Source organism: Dromiciops gliroides, chromosome 3 (assembly GCF_019393635.1).
Source record: "Dromiciops gliroides isolate mDroGli1 chromosome 3, mDroGli1.pri, whole genome shotgun sequence".
NCBI lineage: Eukaryota > Metazoa > Chordata > Mammalia > Microbiotheria > Microbiotheriidae > Dromiciops > Dromiciops gliroides.
The window spans coordinates 438,671,482-438,686,399 of NC_057863.1; the positions used below are offsets into that span (position 1 = coordinate 438,671,482).

The window sequence follows — 14,918 nt, forward strand, 5'->3', positions numbered from 1 at the left end:
ACTAAACAGAAAGATTTTTTTAAAACTACAAAACTAGATGGAGAAATAGTATCAAATAGGGGGAAATGAAGGGTGTGTGTGTGTGTGTGTGTGTGTGTGTGTGTGTGTGTGTGTGTGTGTGTGTTACAAGAAAAGGAGCATGGCAATTAGGGAACACTGAATTTTTAAAAAATTCCAACAGTAAAAGACTAAGAAAATTATGATGATTTTTCAAATGCCCTTCTGACAGATAATCTCATGCTTTCGTATTAATTAAGAAAGCCCTGTGGTAGGAGAGAGAGCCACCTAAACAAATAACCAAACAAAATCTGCAGCAATTAACAGGGAAATACAAATGGTTAGAGGATCAGCCTGTTTTAGGAAAGTTTTGAGATCCAGTTAGTGAAAAATACTCCTCTTTGAGGTCGGTAGAGGATGGTGAGAAAAATGTCAAAGGAAGTTAGAACTGACCCTGAGCTACCTAGGTTAGCTCTTAACAGGATTCCTGTTTCCCCAGGGATAACCTGAGATCAAACCTCAAACCCTAAGCCCAAACACAGCACCACGTCTTGGGATATTGAGGTTCAGTTAAGTCAACTCAAAGCACTCTCCTACGTGATTCCTCTGTGAGCAAATCCACTCCCACCCATGCTCCCAGCCTTTGTGCTGGCCTTTTATCTTCCCAGAGCAAGAGTACACTCAGATCTTCCACTCTTTCTCTTTAGAGTAACAGCTGATGTCTGCTCCTCCTCAAAACCCATTCAAAGAAAAGTGTGGGGATACCGAGTCCAGAACTGAGTCTCTCTCTCTCTCTCTCTCTCTCTCTCTCTCTCTCTCTCTCTCTCTCTCTCTCTCTCTCTCACACACACACACACACACACACACACACACACACACACACACGCACACACACACACAAACTATGAGGCAAGCTTGCTGTGTATGTGTGTGTGCGCGTGCGTGCGTGTGTGTGTGTGTGTGTGTGTGTGTGTGTGTGTAAGGATGGGGAGCTTCTCCTCTAAGAAGGGGGCTACACACACACACACACACGCACAGGCACACACACAGAGGGATGCCCGGTTACCATGGGAACACGCACAGGCTGCAGCCTGGGAGGCGGGGATGGGGGAGCGAAGCTGCTGGTAATCAAGTGGGACAGCAAGATGGCGTCTCGGAGACTGCAGGATGCGGAGTGAGCGGCAGGAGGAGAGCGAGCCGGCCCCAGTCATTGCCATGCCCTGCTCCCTCCCCCCGCCGCCGCCGCCGCCGCCGCCGCTGCTCCTCCTCTTGCCCTCCCATTGATTGCACGGCGGGGCAGCAGCCCAGCTTTCCTCGAGCAGCCTGCCAGGTATCGCAAAGCACCCACACTCAGTGTAGGCAGTAAGCCGATGAAAGCGACAAGTGCTTGTTGGGCATCTCTATCTCTCCTCTCTCTTTTTTATGAGCCTGACAATAACGGGTGAATAACTTTTTCTTGCAGCATCCCCCCCCCCCATTCCCTCCTTCCCTCCTCACCACCACTATCCCTACCCCCCCTTCCCCAACCCCAGCCCCTCCTGCACCCCACTTCCTCTGAGGTGTGAGAGCTGTAAGCTAATGCAGTGATATCTGGCCAGCCCTGGGAGTAGTGGACTCGCGAGCAAGACAGCAGCGGCTCCGAAATGGCACTAACCTTGTTTGGTAAGTGAAAGCACCTTTCCCCCCTCCAAGCCCAGGTGGGCTCAGCGCTCTGGGGGCGGCTGGAGGTCGGGGTGATCAGTGCGGGCTGGGAGAGGGGGGAGCCCCCTGGGCATTCCCGGCTGCACGGGGGTCTCGGCTGGGGAGTCGGGCGAGCGCTGGGGCCACTGGGCCACTGGGGGCTGGCCAGCTACAGCCGGCTGCTCTCGCCCTGTCTCTCCCCTCGCCCATTGTTTCTTCTCCAGCCTCAGTCGATGGGCGTGTGCTCCTCCAGCTAATTTCTGGGCTGCAAAGCTAATAGCTTTGTATCGTTGCAAAGGTCTCCTAGCTTTTGCTGGGCTCTTGGACCCTTTGTAAATGTACAAACTGACTAACTTGGGACCGAAGTTAGCCAGTGGTTTTGGAAAGCTGCTTTTTCAGCAAGTCGGTAAAATAAAAACCCGCCGGGAAGTTTATTTATCCTAACAAGCTGTCTGTTCCTCCAAACTTCCCTGGGATTGCCAGATGCATGTGTTGCTTCCTGTCGGGTCGGGGATTGTGTACGTGTGTCTCTCTGTGTGAGTGGTGGGGGCTTGGGAGGGGGCAGGGTCTGTTTTGACTTCTAGGTTCTTTCATAAGCAGCAGTAACTATTTTAATGAAAATTATCTGGATTTTGAAAAGTCTGTAAAAATCGACCCTATGTGAACAGTCAGAAGAAAGTTGGTCAATGAACAAATGATTCTCTGAATCTCTGGGGGCTATCTTTGTTCAGAAGTATCTAGGAAGAAAGAAATGTTATTTCTGTGATGTAATTACATCAGTGTAAAATTTGTTCGGTGCTATCAGGTGTCTTATCTAAGAGTCTGCAATGGATGGGTTTGAAAGAAACATTAACATTGAAAACTATAGGAGTTAATTTTCTTTAAAAAACATTCACTACATAATGCATACTCCACTGTTCACTAATTCAACATGTGAAAATCCTAATTAAAAAAAAAAAAGAAAGAAAGAAAGCTGGGGAGTGGTTGTTCTCCTTATAAAATAATTTACCATAGGATTACAATAGTGACCTCCGCTGGTGAATTTAAAATAATTAACTTAGAAAAATCCGACCGTTTTTTAGGTATTAAAGACAATGTTATAATTATCTGAGAGGTATATTACTAAGTTACAGATGATTCTACGTTTCCTGTTGAGTTATGGTCACCCAGTCTGAGATGTTTACATGCTGATAGTCCAAAGGAAAATAAAAATTGCGTCCATAATTTAAATTGCAGACCATTTAGAAGAAGCCTTTTAAGCTGGTATTTTTCAAAGGTGCTTTTTGGGGATTTATCTTGACTGAAAGATATTCATTCTACATACAAACCTTAACTATTCATTTAAAAATGATTTTTACTACAAAGGAGCATTCCAGTCATTCAGCCATGTACCTTTTTAAAATAAAAAAGTTTAATAATTGTCATTTTGGCTCATTAACATTTTCTTTTAGTAGAAGAATATCCAAAGTGATATGTCAGAAACTAATTTACTTTCAATGCCAAATTTGTCTAAATTCCATTTCAATTACTAAAGAAATGCTCTCTGCTTCGGGAAGGCAAGTTACATGTAGGTGAGCTTTTCCTCAAGAACATAGCAAGGTATGTGTGGATATATGGAGTGTTTTAAAACGATGATGCATGAAAGATTAGGAAGGCTATAGCACCGAAATTTCCATGGCTTAAACTTTTTTCACTTTTCAAGAAAGAAGAATGTAATTGTGAAAGGTGCGATAGGAAATGGATTTTGTTTTGTCCTTTTTACAGATCTACTTGTTGGTCATCTATGAAATTACTTACCTTTTGAGTCTCATCCCTCTCATATCTTTGTAGTGAAGATAATAATATCAGCATATCATTTTAGAGCTGGGAAGAACTATAGAGATCATCTATTCTAACCTCCTCATTGTCCAGATAAAAAAACAGACCTAGACATTCAAAGTAACCCACCGAGGTTTCAAGAGCTTCATTGATAAGCAGTGTCCATGACTAGGAAGGAAAGAAACAAGTATTTATTAAGGGCCAGTGTTCCAGGCACTGTGCTATGTGTTTTTACAAATATTATCTGAGCTGATCTCCATAACCCTGAGAGGTAGGCACTAGTATTATTCCCACTTTACAGTTGGAGAAAATGAGGCAAATAGAAGTTGCGACTTGCCCTGGGTCACACAGTTAGTAAGTATATGAAACTGGATTTGAACCCATGGCTTCCTGACTTTAGGCACAGCACTCTATCCCAAACACCATCTGGGGAGATGATAGTTTTGCTCAGTTCTGCCCTTATCAAGACATATTTGGGTGTTGTATTTTAAGAAAGTCATTGTTAAGCTGGAGGCCTCCATGGTTCTTTCTGGTCCCAAATTTATGATCCTATGAATATCTAGAGGAAGGCAATTAGGTTAGTGAAGGTTCTCAAGATTATAGTATGTGAGGATAGGTTGAAAGAATTGGAGATGTTTAGATTGGAAAGGGGGCAGCTAGGTGGTGAAGTGGATAGAGCGCTGGGCTTGGAATCAAGAAGACTCATTTTCCTGAGTTCAAATTTTGCCTCAGATACTTACTAGCTATATGACCCTGGGCAAGTCACTTAACCCTGTCTGCCTCAGTTTCTTCATCTGTAAATGAACTGGAGAAGGAACTGGCAAACCACTCCAGTATCTTTGCCAAGAAACCGCAAATGGGGTCACAAAGAGTTGGATATGACTGAACAACAACAATGCCAATTTGGAAAGGATAATTAGGAGGAGGGGAGAATGATAACTGTCTTCAAATATTTGAAAAGTAATCAAATGGAAGAGAGATTACACTTAGACTTGTTCTGCTCAGCCCCAGAGGGCAGAACCAGTCACAGGGAGGGTAAGTGGCAAAGAGACACATGGATTCTTTTTTTTTTTTTTTTTTTGGTGAGGCAGTTGGGGTTAAGTGACTTGCCCAGGGTCACACAGCTAGTACGTGTCGAGTGTCTGAGGCCGGATTTGAACTCAGGTCCTCCTGAATCCAAGGCCAGTGCTTTATCCACTGTGCCACCTAGCTGCCCTGACACATGGATTCTTGATGGGAAGAAAAAATCACTAACAATTTCCAGCTATCCAAAAATGGATGTGGTTCCTTTAGGAAAGATTGGATTCAGCTTCACTAGAGGGGAATCTTTAATAAAAGATGGACTCCCATTTGTCAAGTATGTTGTACCAGGAATTCTTAAGAGTTCAGATATGGGTTTGACTAGATGAACTCTGAGGCCCCATATCATTCCAAGGTTATATTATTCTGTCATTCAGCTAGTGAGTGGCTTAATTGGGACTCACACTCAAGTCTTCTGACTCCACAAAGAGTTTGCTTTTTGCGGCACCAGCCTACCAAAGACAGTGTGATAATCTGCTGGATAAAGTTATGTGAGTACCTCAGTGAAAAGAACTATATAAGTATAAATTATAAAAAAAAATCACATAGAACTTCTATGTTAGCAACTTAAAGTTGCTAAGTCCCAGGGAGTTGCTGAAGCATATAGAGGTTAAGTGACTTGACCAGGTTCATACAACTAGTAAACTACAGAACTTGGTTTTGAGCCCAGGTGTTCCTGATTCCAAATCTAGCACTCAATCTGCCATACCATGCTAACTTTTTCTCATGTTTAGAATGCACAAAGATGTGCATCTTTTCAAATTTCTGGAGAAATAGCCAAATATATCTGTTTTCTACAACCTTTAAAGTCTCCTGTATTTCAAATTATCCAAAGGTGTGGATGTATTATTTTTAAAATCTCTGAGTCAGGAAAAAAAGCATTGCTCAGAATTCCAGTTTTCTACCTGAAGTAATTTTCAGACCTAGTGGTACAAAATTAAAAGTATGGCTTCCATACAGGCACTGATGTTATAATTCATCCAGGAAATAGATACATGCTATATGTAGAGATGGAATGAGCCTACAAAGGTCTTCTACTTGTGTTGTTGTTCAGTTATTTTCAGTGGTATCCGACTCTTCATTACCCCATTTGGGGCTTTCTTGGCAAAGATACTTGGAGTGGTTTGCCATTTCCTTCTTCAGCTCATGTTACAGATGAGAAAATGGAAGCAAACAGGATTAAGTGACTTACCCAGGGTCACTTTAGAACATTTTAAATATGTCTCAGTGGGCTCCTTGAATGGCCACTAAACTAGCTGTAAATAAACAATGCCACTAAATGGCCACTAAATAATACCAGATAATCCTGCCAGGTGAGGGCTTCAGAGTTTTTATATACAGTATTTTCAGATCAGGAAGGAGTCTTGGAGATTATGAATGCCATTCTCTCATTTCACAGATGAAAGAACTGGGGCCAAGAAGAATGAAATGACTTGTCCAAGGTCAAACAGCTAGTTTGACTAGTAGTAGGACTGGGAGTCAAACTTCCATCTCTTAAAAAAAAAGTCATTGATATTTTTGATTTTTATGTCACAATCACTTCTATTTTTCTCCTTCCAACTGAACTTTCCTTTATAACTAAGAGAAAACAGTAAAGTAAAAATAACCAGTTTAATGACCTGCTCTGAAAACCTTGTGTCCTCCTGGGCTCCAGTATCTCTGCTGAGAAAAGAGAAGTATATTTATTTGACCATTAGTTAAACCCTCATTCTTTCTGCTGTACTACACTGCCACCTAGTTGTATGGGGTATTTTGTTTCTGCTGTCTGTCCCAACTATTTGACTTTAAAATGAAGATCCAATTCAGTTGGGGACAGCTAGAAGGAAACCCATGGTGGTGGAACTTATGTCTTGCTACACCCTTAGCCTTATTTTCCCTTCCTCATGCTGCCTACTGATTCCATCATGTGTCAGACTGTCATGACTTAATGCACTTTACTACCACCACAAACTCTCCTGACACCAATGTTATTCTGCTGGACCAACTCTAAAAAACAAGCATGACTATCCATAGCACAGCTCTTAGCCCAGTTCTTTGTGAACCATTTGGGAAACTTTCTGGTTTCCTGAACATCTTTTCCAAAGTTTAATTTTGTTTTAAAAAGAAGCATCACATTTCTATTTTGAATATATTCCACTTAACCAAAAGTCTTTGTAGGAAGAATCCCCATCAATTAATATGTTTTGCCTGACAATAGACATTAGAAAAAAAGAAAATAGAATTAAAGGAGGCCATCTGGTATAGTGGCCAGAGCACCAGGCTGTCTCTGATATTATCACACAGCTTATTTGTGGTGAGGAAGGGCTAAGATTAGAACCCAAACCTCCTGACTCTCAGCAGAATTCTCTATGAAGTTACTTTACTTTTTCCAGTCTCTGTTGTCTCACCTGTAAAAAGGTATTTATTATACTTGCTTGAAAGGGTTTTGTAGAGATGACTGAAGATGACAGATGTGAAAATGCTTCCCAAATTAAAAATACATGCCAGATGCGAAGCATCAAATAAATATACTGTCCTTTGCCTAGCCAGCTCCGAGCTCTCAGCCGCCCATTTCTTTACTGTAGCTCCCTTTGTCACTAAACACAAAAAGGAGAATGAAAACCAAGAAAATGTTACAATGTAAGCTCCTTCATGGCAGGGACTGTTATATTTTCTGTTTTTGCATTCCCAGTGAGTAATACAATGCCTGGCACATAATAAGCCCTAAAAAATATGAAAAGAATGGAATTGAAATGAATTGAATGGTGTAGTATTTAACTAGAGAGATATCATGAAGGAAGAGTTGGTCTGAAAGCCAATTTTGCTGGTAGGAATCGCTATCATTCTTTTGGGTGTTTTGCTTCTATCTTAATTGTCACTGCAGTCAGATACAAATGATCCCTTTTAGTATCTCACTAAAAGGTTATACATCGCTAGCAATGAACTGTAGTGTCAGGATTAAATATCAGTTACCCAAGGCCTGGATCAAAATGTGAACCCACAGCTTCTCATTGAGAATGCAACTAATTAGGCTTTCCTGCCACACAAAGAAATATTAATTTACCAGGAGGATTAGCTCGTGATTAGTTTGGAGGGGAAGGTTTTAATCATAAAGACCCAGATATTTCTCCAAAACACAGAAATATATAAAATAATGCGAAGGTCAAAGGGGAGACCACAGATTCACATGATAAATCATTTGGGGGTATTGGGTAGTGGGGTAGTCAAAGGGATATAATTTTTAAGAAATGATCTTCCTCAATATTTTTTCTCTCTTCTACCCCTTTGTGCAAAGCCTTGTTAATCAGCTTGTGCCCTCCAGACAAGGTTAGGGTTATTGTGAATGTGACTAAGAAAAAGGCTACTTCCTCCCCTTCCCTTCCTTATCATTTCTGTCAACAGCTGGCTTCTCTCACTGTACTATCTCATTGTGACTGTGGTCACACCTGCCAGGCTGTTCTCTACTGGGGACTAGTTAGTCACCATGCTTGTTAAACACTCTTTCTACAACCTTATGTGGAATAGAGTTATTAATTTGGTTTGAAAATATCTGCCATTACTTTGTGGAGATCTGACATTACTTAAATGAAATAGAAGTATTCTAGTTAGTAAAATTGATAGCTATGTATACACAAGATGGAAGTTGTTTCAGCCTTTAAAAAAATTTTTTTTTAGCCACACACAGATACACACATAATAAATGCCTAATCTTGGAATGTGGAAGAAAAGGTGCCTATGTACTTGCCACCCCATATGGATTTTCTCTCTTAAGTTAGTGTAAAGATAAAATATGTTGCCTTTGTAGTTGTTGTTGTTATTGAGTCCTTCGGTCATGTCTAACTCTGTGACCTCATGGACCACAGCACACCAGGCTCTTCTATTCTCTACTAACTCTCAAAGTCTTTCCAAGCCCATTTTCTTTGCTTATATGACACTATCTAGCCATTTTACTCTCTTCCATCCCCTCTTCCTCTTGCCTTCAATCTTTCCCAGCATCAAAGTCTTTTTCAATGAGTCCTGTCTTCTCTTTATGTGGCCAAAGTATTAGACATAGTTTATTATGTGAATATGGAACAACACTATTGAAATTAGGTACTCATTTGTGATTAGATTAGACAGAGCATTCCACTTCCATTTTACTATTGTTTGACACATACTAAAATGACATCTATCTATTTTGTCGTCTCTTGAAGTTAGACTCCAAGGCAGGACTATGAAGAGACCAATAAAACAAAACAAAATCCCCAAACCATCAGTATGTAAACCCACACCTCATTTTGAAAATATGAAACCATCTTGCACTTTAAAAAATCTTTTTAAAAAATTAATACAATTGTAAATACCATTTGCTCATTTTGTTTAATTAAAAATTAGTTACTTGGGGGCAGCTGGGTGGTGCAGTGGATAAAGCACCGGCCCTGGATTCAGGAGTACCTGAGTTCAAATCCAGCCTCAGACACTTGACACTTACTAGCTGTGTGACCCTGGGCAAGTCACTTAACCCCCATTGCCCAACCAAAAACCAAAACCAAAACCAAAATTAGTTACTTAAGTTTTTAAACCAGACAACTGAAAGAAAATGAAACTTGATTCTTAATCATTTATGTGTATTCATGAAACAGTTGATTTTTGAAGATCTGTTTTATATCCAGCAAGCATTTTTTCTTTCTTTTCTTTTTTTTTAAACATTTTTTCTTAAGATTTGTGTATGATCTGTTGGGGGGTGAGGGAGAACATGGAGCAACAAAACAACAATAATAAAACAGCAGCTAGGATTTATATAGAGCTTGTATGGTTTGCAGACTGCTTACATAAAAAAAAGTTGGTGGTAAATGCATCTGTGTGTTTTGAATGTTTGGGGTTAGTTTTATTCTTTTAAATGAGAAAAACAAGTAATTATTAGAAAAAAAAGTTTATGCTTAGAGTTGAGGGATTTGTGAAAGAATGAAAACGTTGTAAGGATCTGTAGCTATTTAAGGAAGTGGGAAAAGGTATGGCACCAGGCCATTTCATCCATTGTTTTTGATCAAGCTGCATGGAAAGTTCCTTTCCCTTTTCATTTGTTTTTTTAAGATTTTAATAGAATATACTTTCTATAAGCATTCCCTTGGCACAGTCGAAAGAGTAATGCTAGAAGTCAGGAAAATCTATGTTTAGATGCCACCTTTGAGGCTCAATAGCCAAGTGGCCCTGGGTAAGTCACTTAATCTCTTAGTGCCCTAGGTAACAACCTAAAATTTGCCTTCTAAGGTACCTAGGTTGGTACCCACAGTTGACATCTCTTGTTGGTGTTCCCATACCAGGACTTCCCCTTGATGTTGAAATTACAGATCTTTCCAATTTGCCTATATTATTTCTGTGCTAATATAAGCAGAAAACAAGGGTAGACAGAAAAATGTTAGGGGATATCCTGAAACCTAATGTGTTGAAAGCCAAACTCATCATCCTATTACCGAGGCTGACATTCCTTTTCACCTTTCTCATTCCTATTGACAGTATATTCCTTCAGCATTTACCAGATGCTCTGTATTGTTTTACACATAGACACTGAAGCAGCAGCTGACCAACAAATAACCTAAGCAGGTGATTGTGGTGTGATTGGTATGATACATCTCACCTAAACTATTTATCTATAGATTTTTTATAAAAATTTTTATTTTTGAGAACTTGAACACCAAAAAAGGTGCATTTTCATAAACTGTGAAACACAAAAAGAGGATTCTCTATTTCATACCACTTGTTTTAAATATATACATATATATGTGCATACAGGCACATGTGTATGCATAAAAATGTACACACATGCGTGCATGCATACGTACACACATATACATATCTATCTATATATATATATATATCACAAATTCCTTACTACACTCAAAACTGTCCTGCTTTCATGTAATTACTTCTGAACTTCCTTTTGTGCTTTCCTGTGTTTTGATGGTCCTCCTTAGTATTATCCTACCCATTAATCCGCATCAGTGTTACTTCTTGAATTTGGTATATTTCTACACTAAATTGTGTGTATGTATATATTCATCCACTGCTTTTTCTCTTTAAAACAAATGTGAAGTTCATCTGATCCCTGCTTCCCCCAGTACTTCCTCAGCATTTGTATGTTCTCACATTAATTATGAGAAATAGCAAGTTTTACCTCTTTCTTACTCCTTTCTATATTACTGTATTCCTTTTATCCTCCCTTATTTTTCCCCTCTTAAAACTCCCCCAACAGAACTAGTACCCCCCCAGGTGCTCCATTTTTCCTTTTTAACTCCTTTGGTACCCATTGAAAACATTATGATTCTGAAACGGCACTTATTTGTTCTCCCCAACAGAATGTTATTACTACATCATCATATGGTCTCTTCCAATTATTCAAGAAAAGTTTACCTTTTAAAATTTCTTTTGACTTTTTTGTTTGCATTTCAAAATTCCTACACAGTCCTGGTCTTTTTATCAAAAATGTTTGAAAGTCTTCTATTGTAGAAAAGGTTCATTTTTCCCCTATAGGATTTTACTTAGATTTGCAGGTTAAATTATTCTTTATTGTAAATCTATATCTTCTGCCTTTTGAAATACTGTATCCCAAGAGCTCCTCTCATTTATAGTTGAAGCCGCCAGGTCTGTGTGATCCTGACTCCGGTTCCTTACTAATTACTTGAATTGCTTCTTTCTGGAAGCTTGTAGTATTTTAGCTTTGATGTGAGAGTGCTGGATTTTGGCTATTGACATTCCTGGGACTTTTCCTTTTGAGGTTTATTTCAGGAGGTGACTAGCAGATTCTTTATATCCTCCTTTTGCCTTCTTTTGCTCATAGATCTGAGCAGTTTTCATTTATTAATTCTTGAAATCTAGTGTCCAGCTTTTTAAAAGATGATGGTTTACAAGGAGTTCAGTGATTCTTTAATTATATCTCCGTTACTTGTTTTCTAGTTCACTTGTTTTCACATTTTTCCTATTAAAAAAAACTTTTGTTTTTGTTCCAGTATTTCTTAATGTCTTATGGAATCATTGATTTTTGTTTGGTTCTTTCCAATTCTTAAGGATTCTGTCATTTGGATAAGGTTTGACACTGTTCTGTAAGCTACTAATTCTCCTTCAAATTATTTCCTACAAGACTTTAATTTCATTAAAAAAAATCTCTTGCCTCATATTTCTTCTTGGTATTCATGTCCTTGTGGAAAGTCTTTTAAGTCTTTGAGGTTTTTATAATTACTCTCTCCTTTTTTGGGGGAATCTCTAGATTTTCAATATTTCTTTACACTGGTTGGTATTTTCTTTGATTTACTTATCTCTCCAGGTTTAGTTCCTGGACTGGGATTTTATACCAGGATTAGACTTTGCCTTCTACTGCACTTTTGGTTGGGGTGGGCAGCCTTGCTTGGTCATGCCCAGATTCCCTAGTTTCTTGTGTTGACCTCCACCTTCTGTGGTTGGGGCCCTAGATCTTTGAAGTTCAGAGTGACATATTAGGACAAAACGTTAAGGACCTCCAAGTGTCTGGGCCAAAGTTATTCAGGTGTGAGCACTGCAGTGCTGTGCTTGGTTGCTGCCTGCTCTGCTAAATGCACTCCTTTGGACTTCCAAGGTCCCTGTATTGGAGTTTTCTGAGCACTCTGAGGCTTACTTAGGGATATCTCTTGTTCCTGCTTTCTCTGGACACAGAGACTTGCAGGCTGCATGTGTTTGGTAATTCTGAGAGGCTAACCTATGTTTGTACTGACTCTCCTGTCAATTTCCTTACTTATTGCCTTTTGGCTGATTGGCACAGTTCTGAGATGGAAGAAGTCACTTTCTGTAGTTTCTCACTGGATTTCATGAACATTATGATTCAGTCTGGTGCGAATGTCAGGGTATTGCTATATTAGGCATAAAGAGTTAGGCAGTGTGCCCCTAATCAGGCAGCCATATTGGCCAGAAGTCAGCCTGTAGGTCTTTCCAGTGGTGAAATTCCTACCTACCATAGCTTCTACTTTGAGTTATGGTGTTACTTTCAGAGAGACCCTATTCAAATACAAATGTTTTCAACTGTGGTAGGTGACACGTTAACTACAGAGTCCATCATCATTAGCTTATTGTATTAACTAATAGGGAACATTGCCCTGAGAGAATAGAAAATGGAACAGTAAAGCTTAGACTTAGAAGTTGGCAAGAGGTTAGGAAGGTCCCAAAGACTACATGTTTCATTGTAATTACAAATATAAAACACATGAACATGCAACAGTAGCAAGATATTCTTTCTTCTTTCCTGAGCTGGAATTTAATGGGTATTTTTGCTGTATTGGACAGGAGTTCTATACAAATGGGGCCTGGGAGAGAGTGGACATCCCATAAGTATACCCATCACCTCAGGGCCAACCATAATGTTCTTCAGAACCTGGTAGACACTGATTAGTGCCCTGCCTAACCACAGTCTAGTGAGAAATCATTGTTAAGTACTTCTGTTAGGGGCAAGTTGAGATTTGGCCCTCCTGTTTTCATGGATTTTGGGGTGGCAGATACTAATTCCTTCACCAGTAGGATCCTAACACAGTTACTCATTTGGAATTCAGCTGATTTTTGATTTTGAGACATTGGTAGATTAACAGGTAGAATCCTGGCTATTTCTACCTTATATAGCTCTTTCCTCCTCTGAGCTGGTAGTAAGCAGGTAGCCAGGGTTTGAAGTGAAGCATAGATGGAGCCAGACTAGATGTATTTGGGAATGGAGGCAACCATCAAACCAACAAGGCCCCCTGGGGAGAATGCTATGTATGAAAAGTCTTGGCATGGGCTACTAGATAGTGATGTAGAACGAGACCTGGATTTGGAGTCAAAGAATCTGGGTTTCAATTTAAGCTTTTCCACTAGCTGTGTGGCCTTGGGTGAGTCACTTAATATCACTGACCACAGTTTTCTCATCTGTAAAATGAGAGAGCTGGACTAGATGACCCCTAAGGACTCTTTCAGCTCTAAATCTATGACTCTGTGAGCCATGAACAGCAGGTCAATCTTACACCCTTCCTACTTGCACACTGTAAATGATTCACAGATCACAAGGCAAACAATTGTCCTTTAGGAGGTCATTCCAGCCTACGGGAGGAAGGTATAGAATCATATAATCTCAAATTAGGAAGGGTGTTTAGAGATCATCTAGTCACCTCATTTCACAGACGAGGAAAAGTAAGATCCGCAGAGGCTGTGCCTTGCCTAATGCCACGAAGCTAGTGAGTGACACTGCACATATAACACATATAACACTTACTTGGATCTTACTCTTACAGAGTGAGGCTGGCCACATGTTCCCCCTCAGGTTTCTAGGGATACCCACGAGAAGTTGGAGCATGTCTTTGCTAAAACCACTGGATTGAGCCCCCATTTTGGTGTGTCCCTTCCCACTCAGTCAGCAATAATTAGCAACCCAGCTCCCTTTAATCGATAAACTTCAATTAGCTTTCACAAAGTGATATTTACTTTGAAGTCACAGCCAGAACAGAAGTCTCTGGTACTAACAGTCCAGTGCTCTGCCCATGAAATCGCATTGCCTTTGAAAGGTCTCTGACTACTGGGTGAAGAGAGAAACAAGATTTATGAGCTTTATGTGACTGTAATTAGCCCCACTTTGGGAAAAAAAGCTGAAATCTGGTTTTCTATCCATCCAACAAAGTTCTATGCATGCATGTTGCATAAAGTCAAAGAGAGAATACTTTTTTCTAGAAACAAGATAAATCATTTAGCTAATAAATTGGAAGAAACCACTGTATAGTTTAAATGAGAACTGAATCACAGGATTTCCACAATTCTAGAAAAAGTCAACAAGCATATTAACAAGACAGATTTTTTATTTTGGTCTAGCCCTAGGTGAGGAAGCTTTCTTCCATCAATGCCCATCAACAACTGTGCTATGACTTTAGATTATTGCCAAGGGCGCTGAAGGGTTAAATCAATCATTGAAGGTCACTTAGATAGAATAGGCCAAATGCAGAACCCAGATTTTTCTGACTTGAACTAGCTCTCTATCCATTATACCAGACAAATATTTTTGCTAAAACTCATTTGTACTATAATTTCTCTTCCTTCAAAGTCCCTCAGATATGCCTAAATATGTTTTTAAAGAATTTACTTGCTTACTAATTTTATATAAGAAATTCATTGTAAGATAATATTAAAAATGTATTCTTTTTTTTGTTTTGTGGTTTTTGTTTGTTTGTTTTTTTGTTTTTTAGTGAGGCAATTGGGGTTAAGTGACTTGCCCAGGGTCACACAGCTAGTAAATGTTAAGTGTCTGAGGCCGGATTTGAACTCAGGTCCTCCTGACTCCAGGGCCGGTGCTCTATCCACTGCGCCACCTAGCTGCCCCCAAAAATGTATTCTTTTTTTATTGG

At 39.8% G+C, this 14,918-nt stretch overlaps 1 protein-coding gene across 1 annotated transcript in view; it reads left to right on the forward strand.

Moving 5' to 3' along the window:
- The first annotated feature begins 1,578 nt into the window (after positions 1-1,578).
- CHN1 (chimerin 1) overlaps positions 1,579-14,918 on the forward strand; it is a 297,373-nt gene continuing 284,033 nt past the window's right edge. The window contains exon 1 of the mRNA XM_043994209.1: positions 1,579-1,659. Within this exon, the coding sequence (XP_043850144.1) occupies positions 1,641-1,659 (19 nt within the window). The 5' untranslated portion in view covers positions 1,579-1,640. The remainder of the gene's footprint in view (positions 1,660-14,918) is intronic.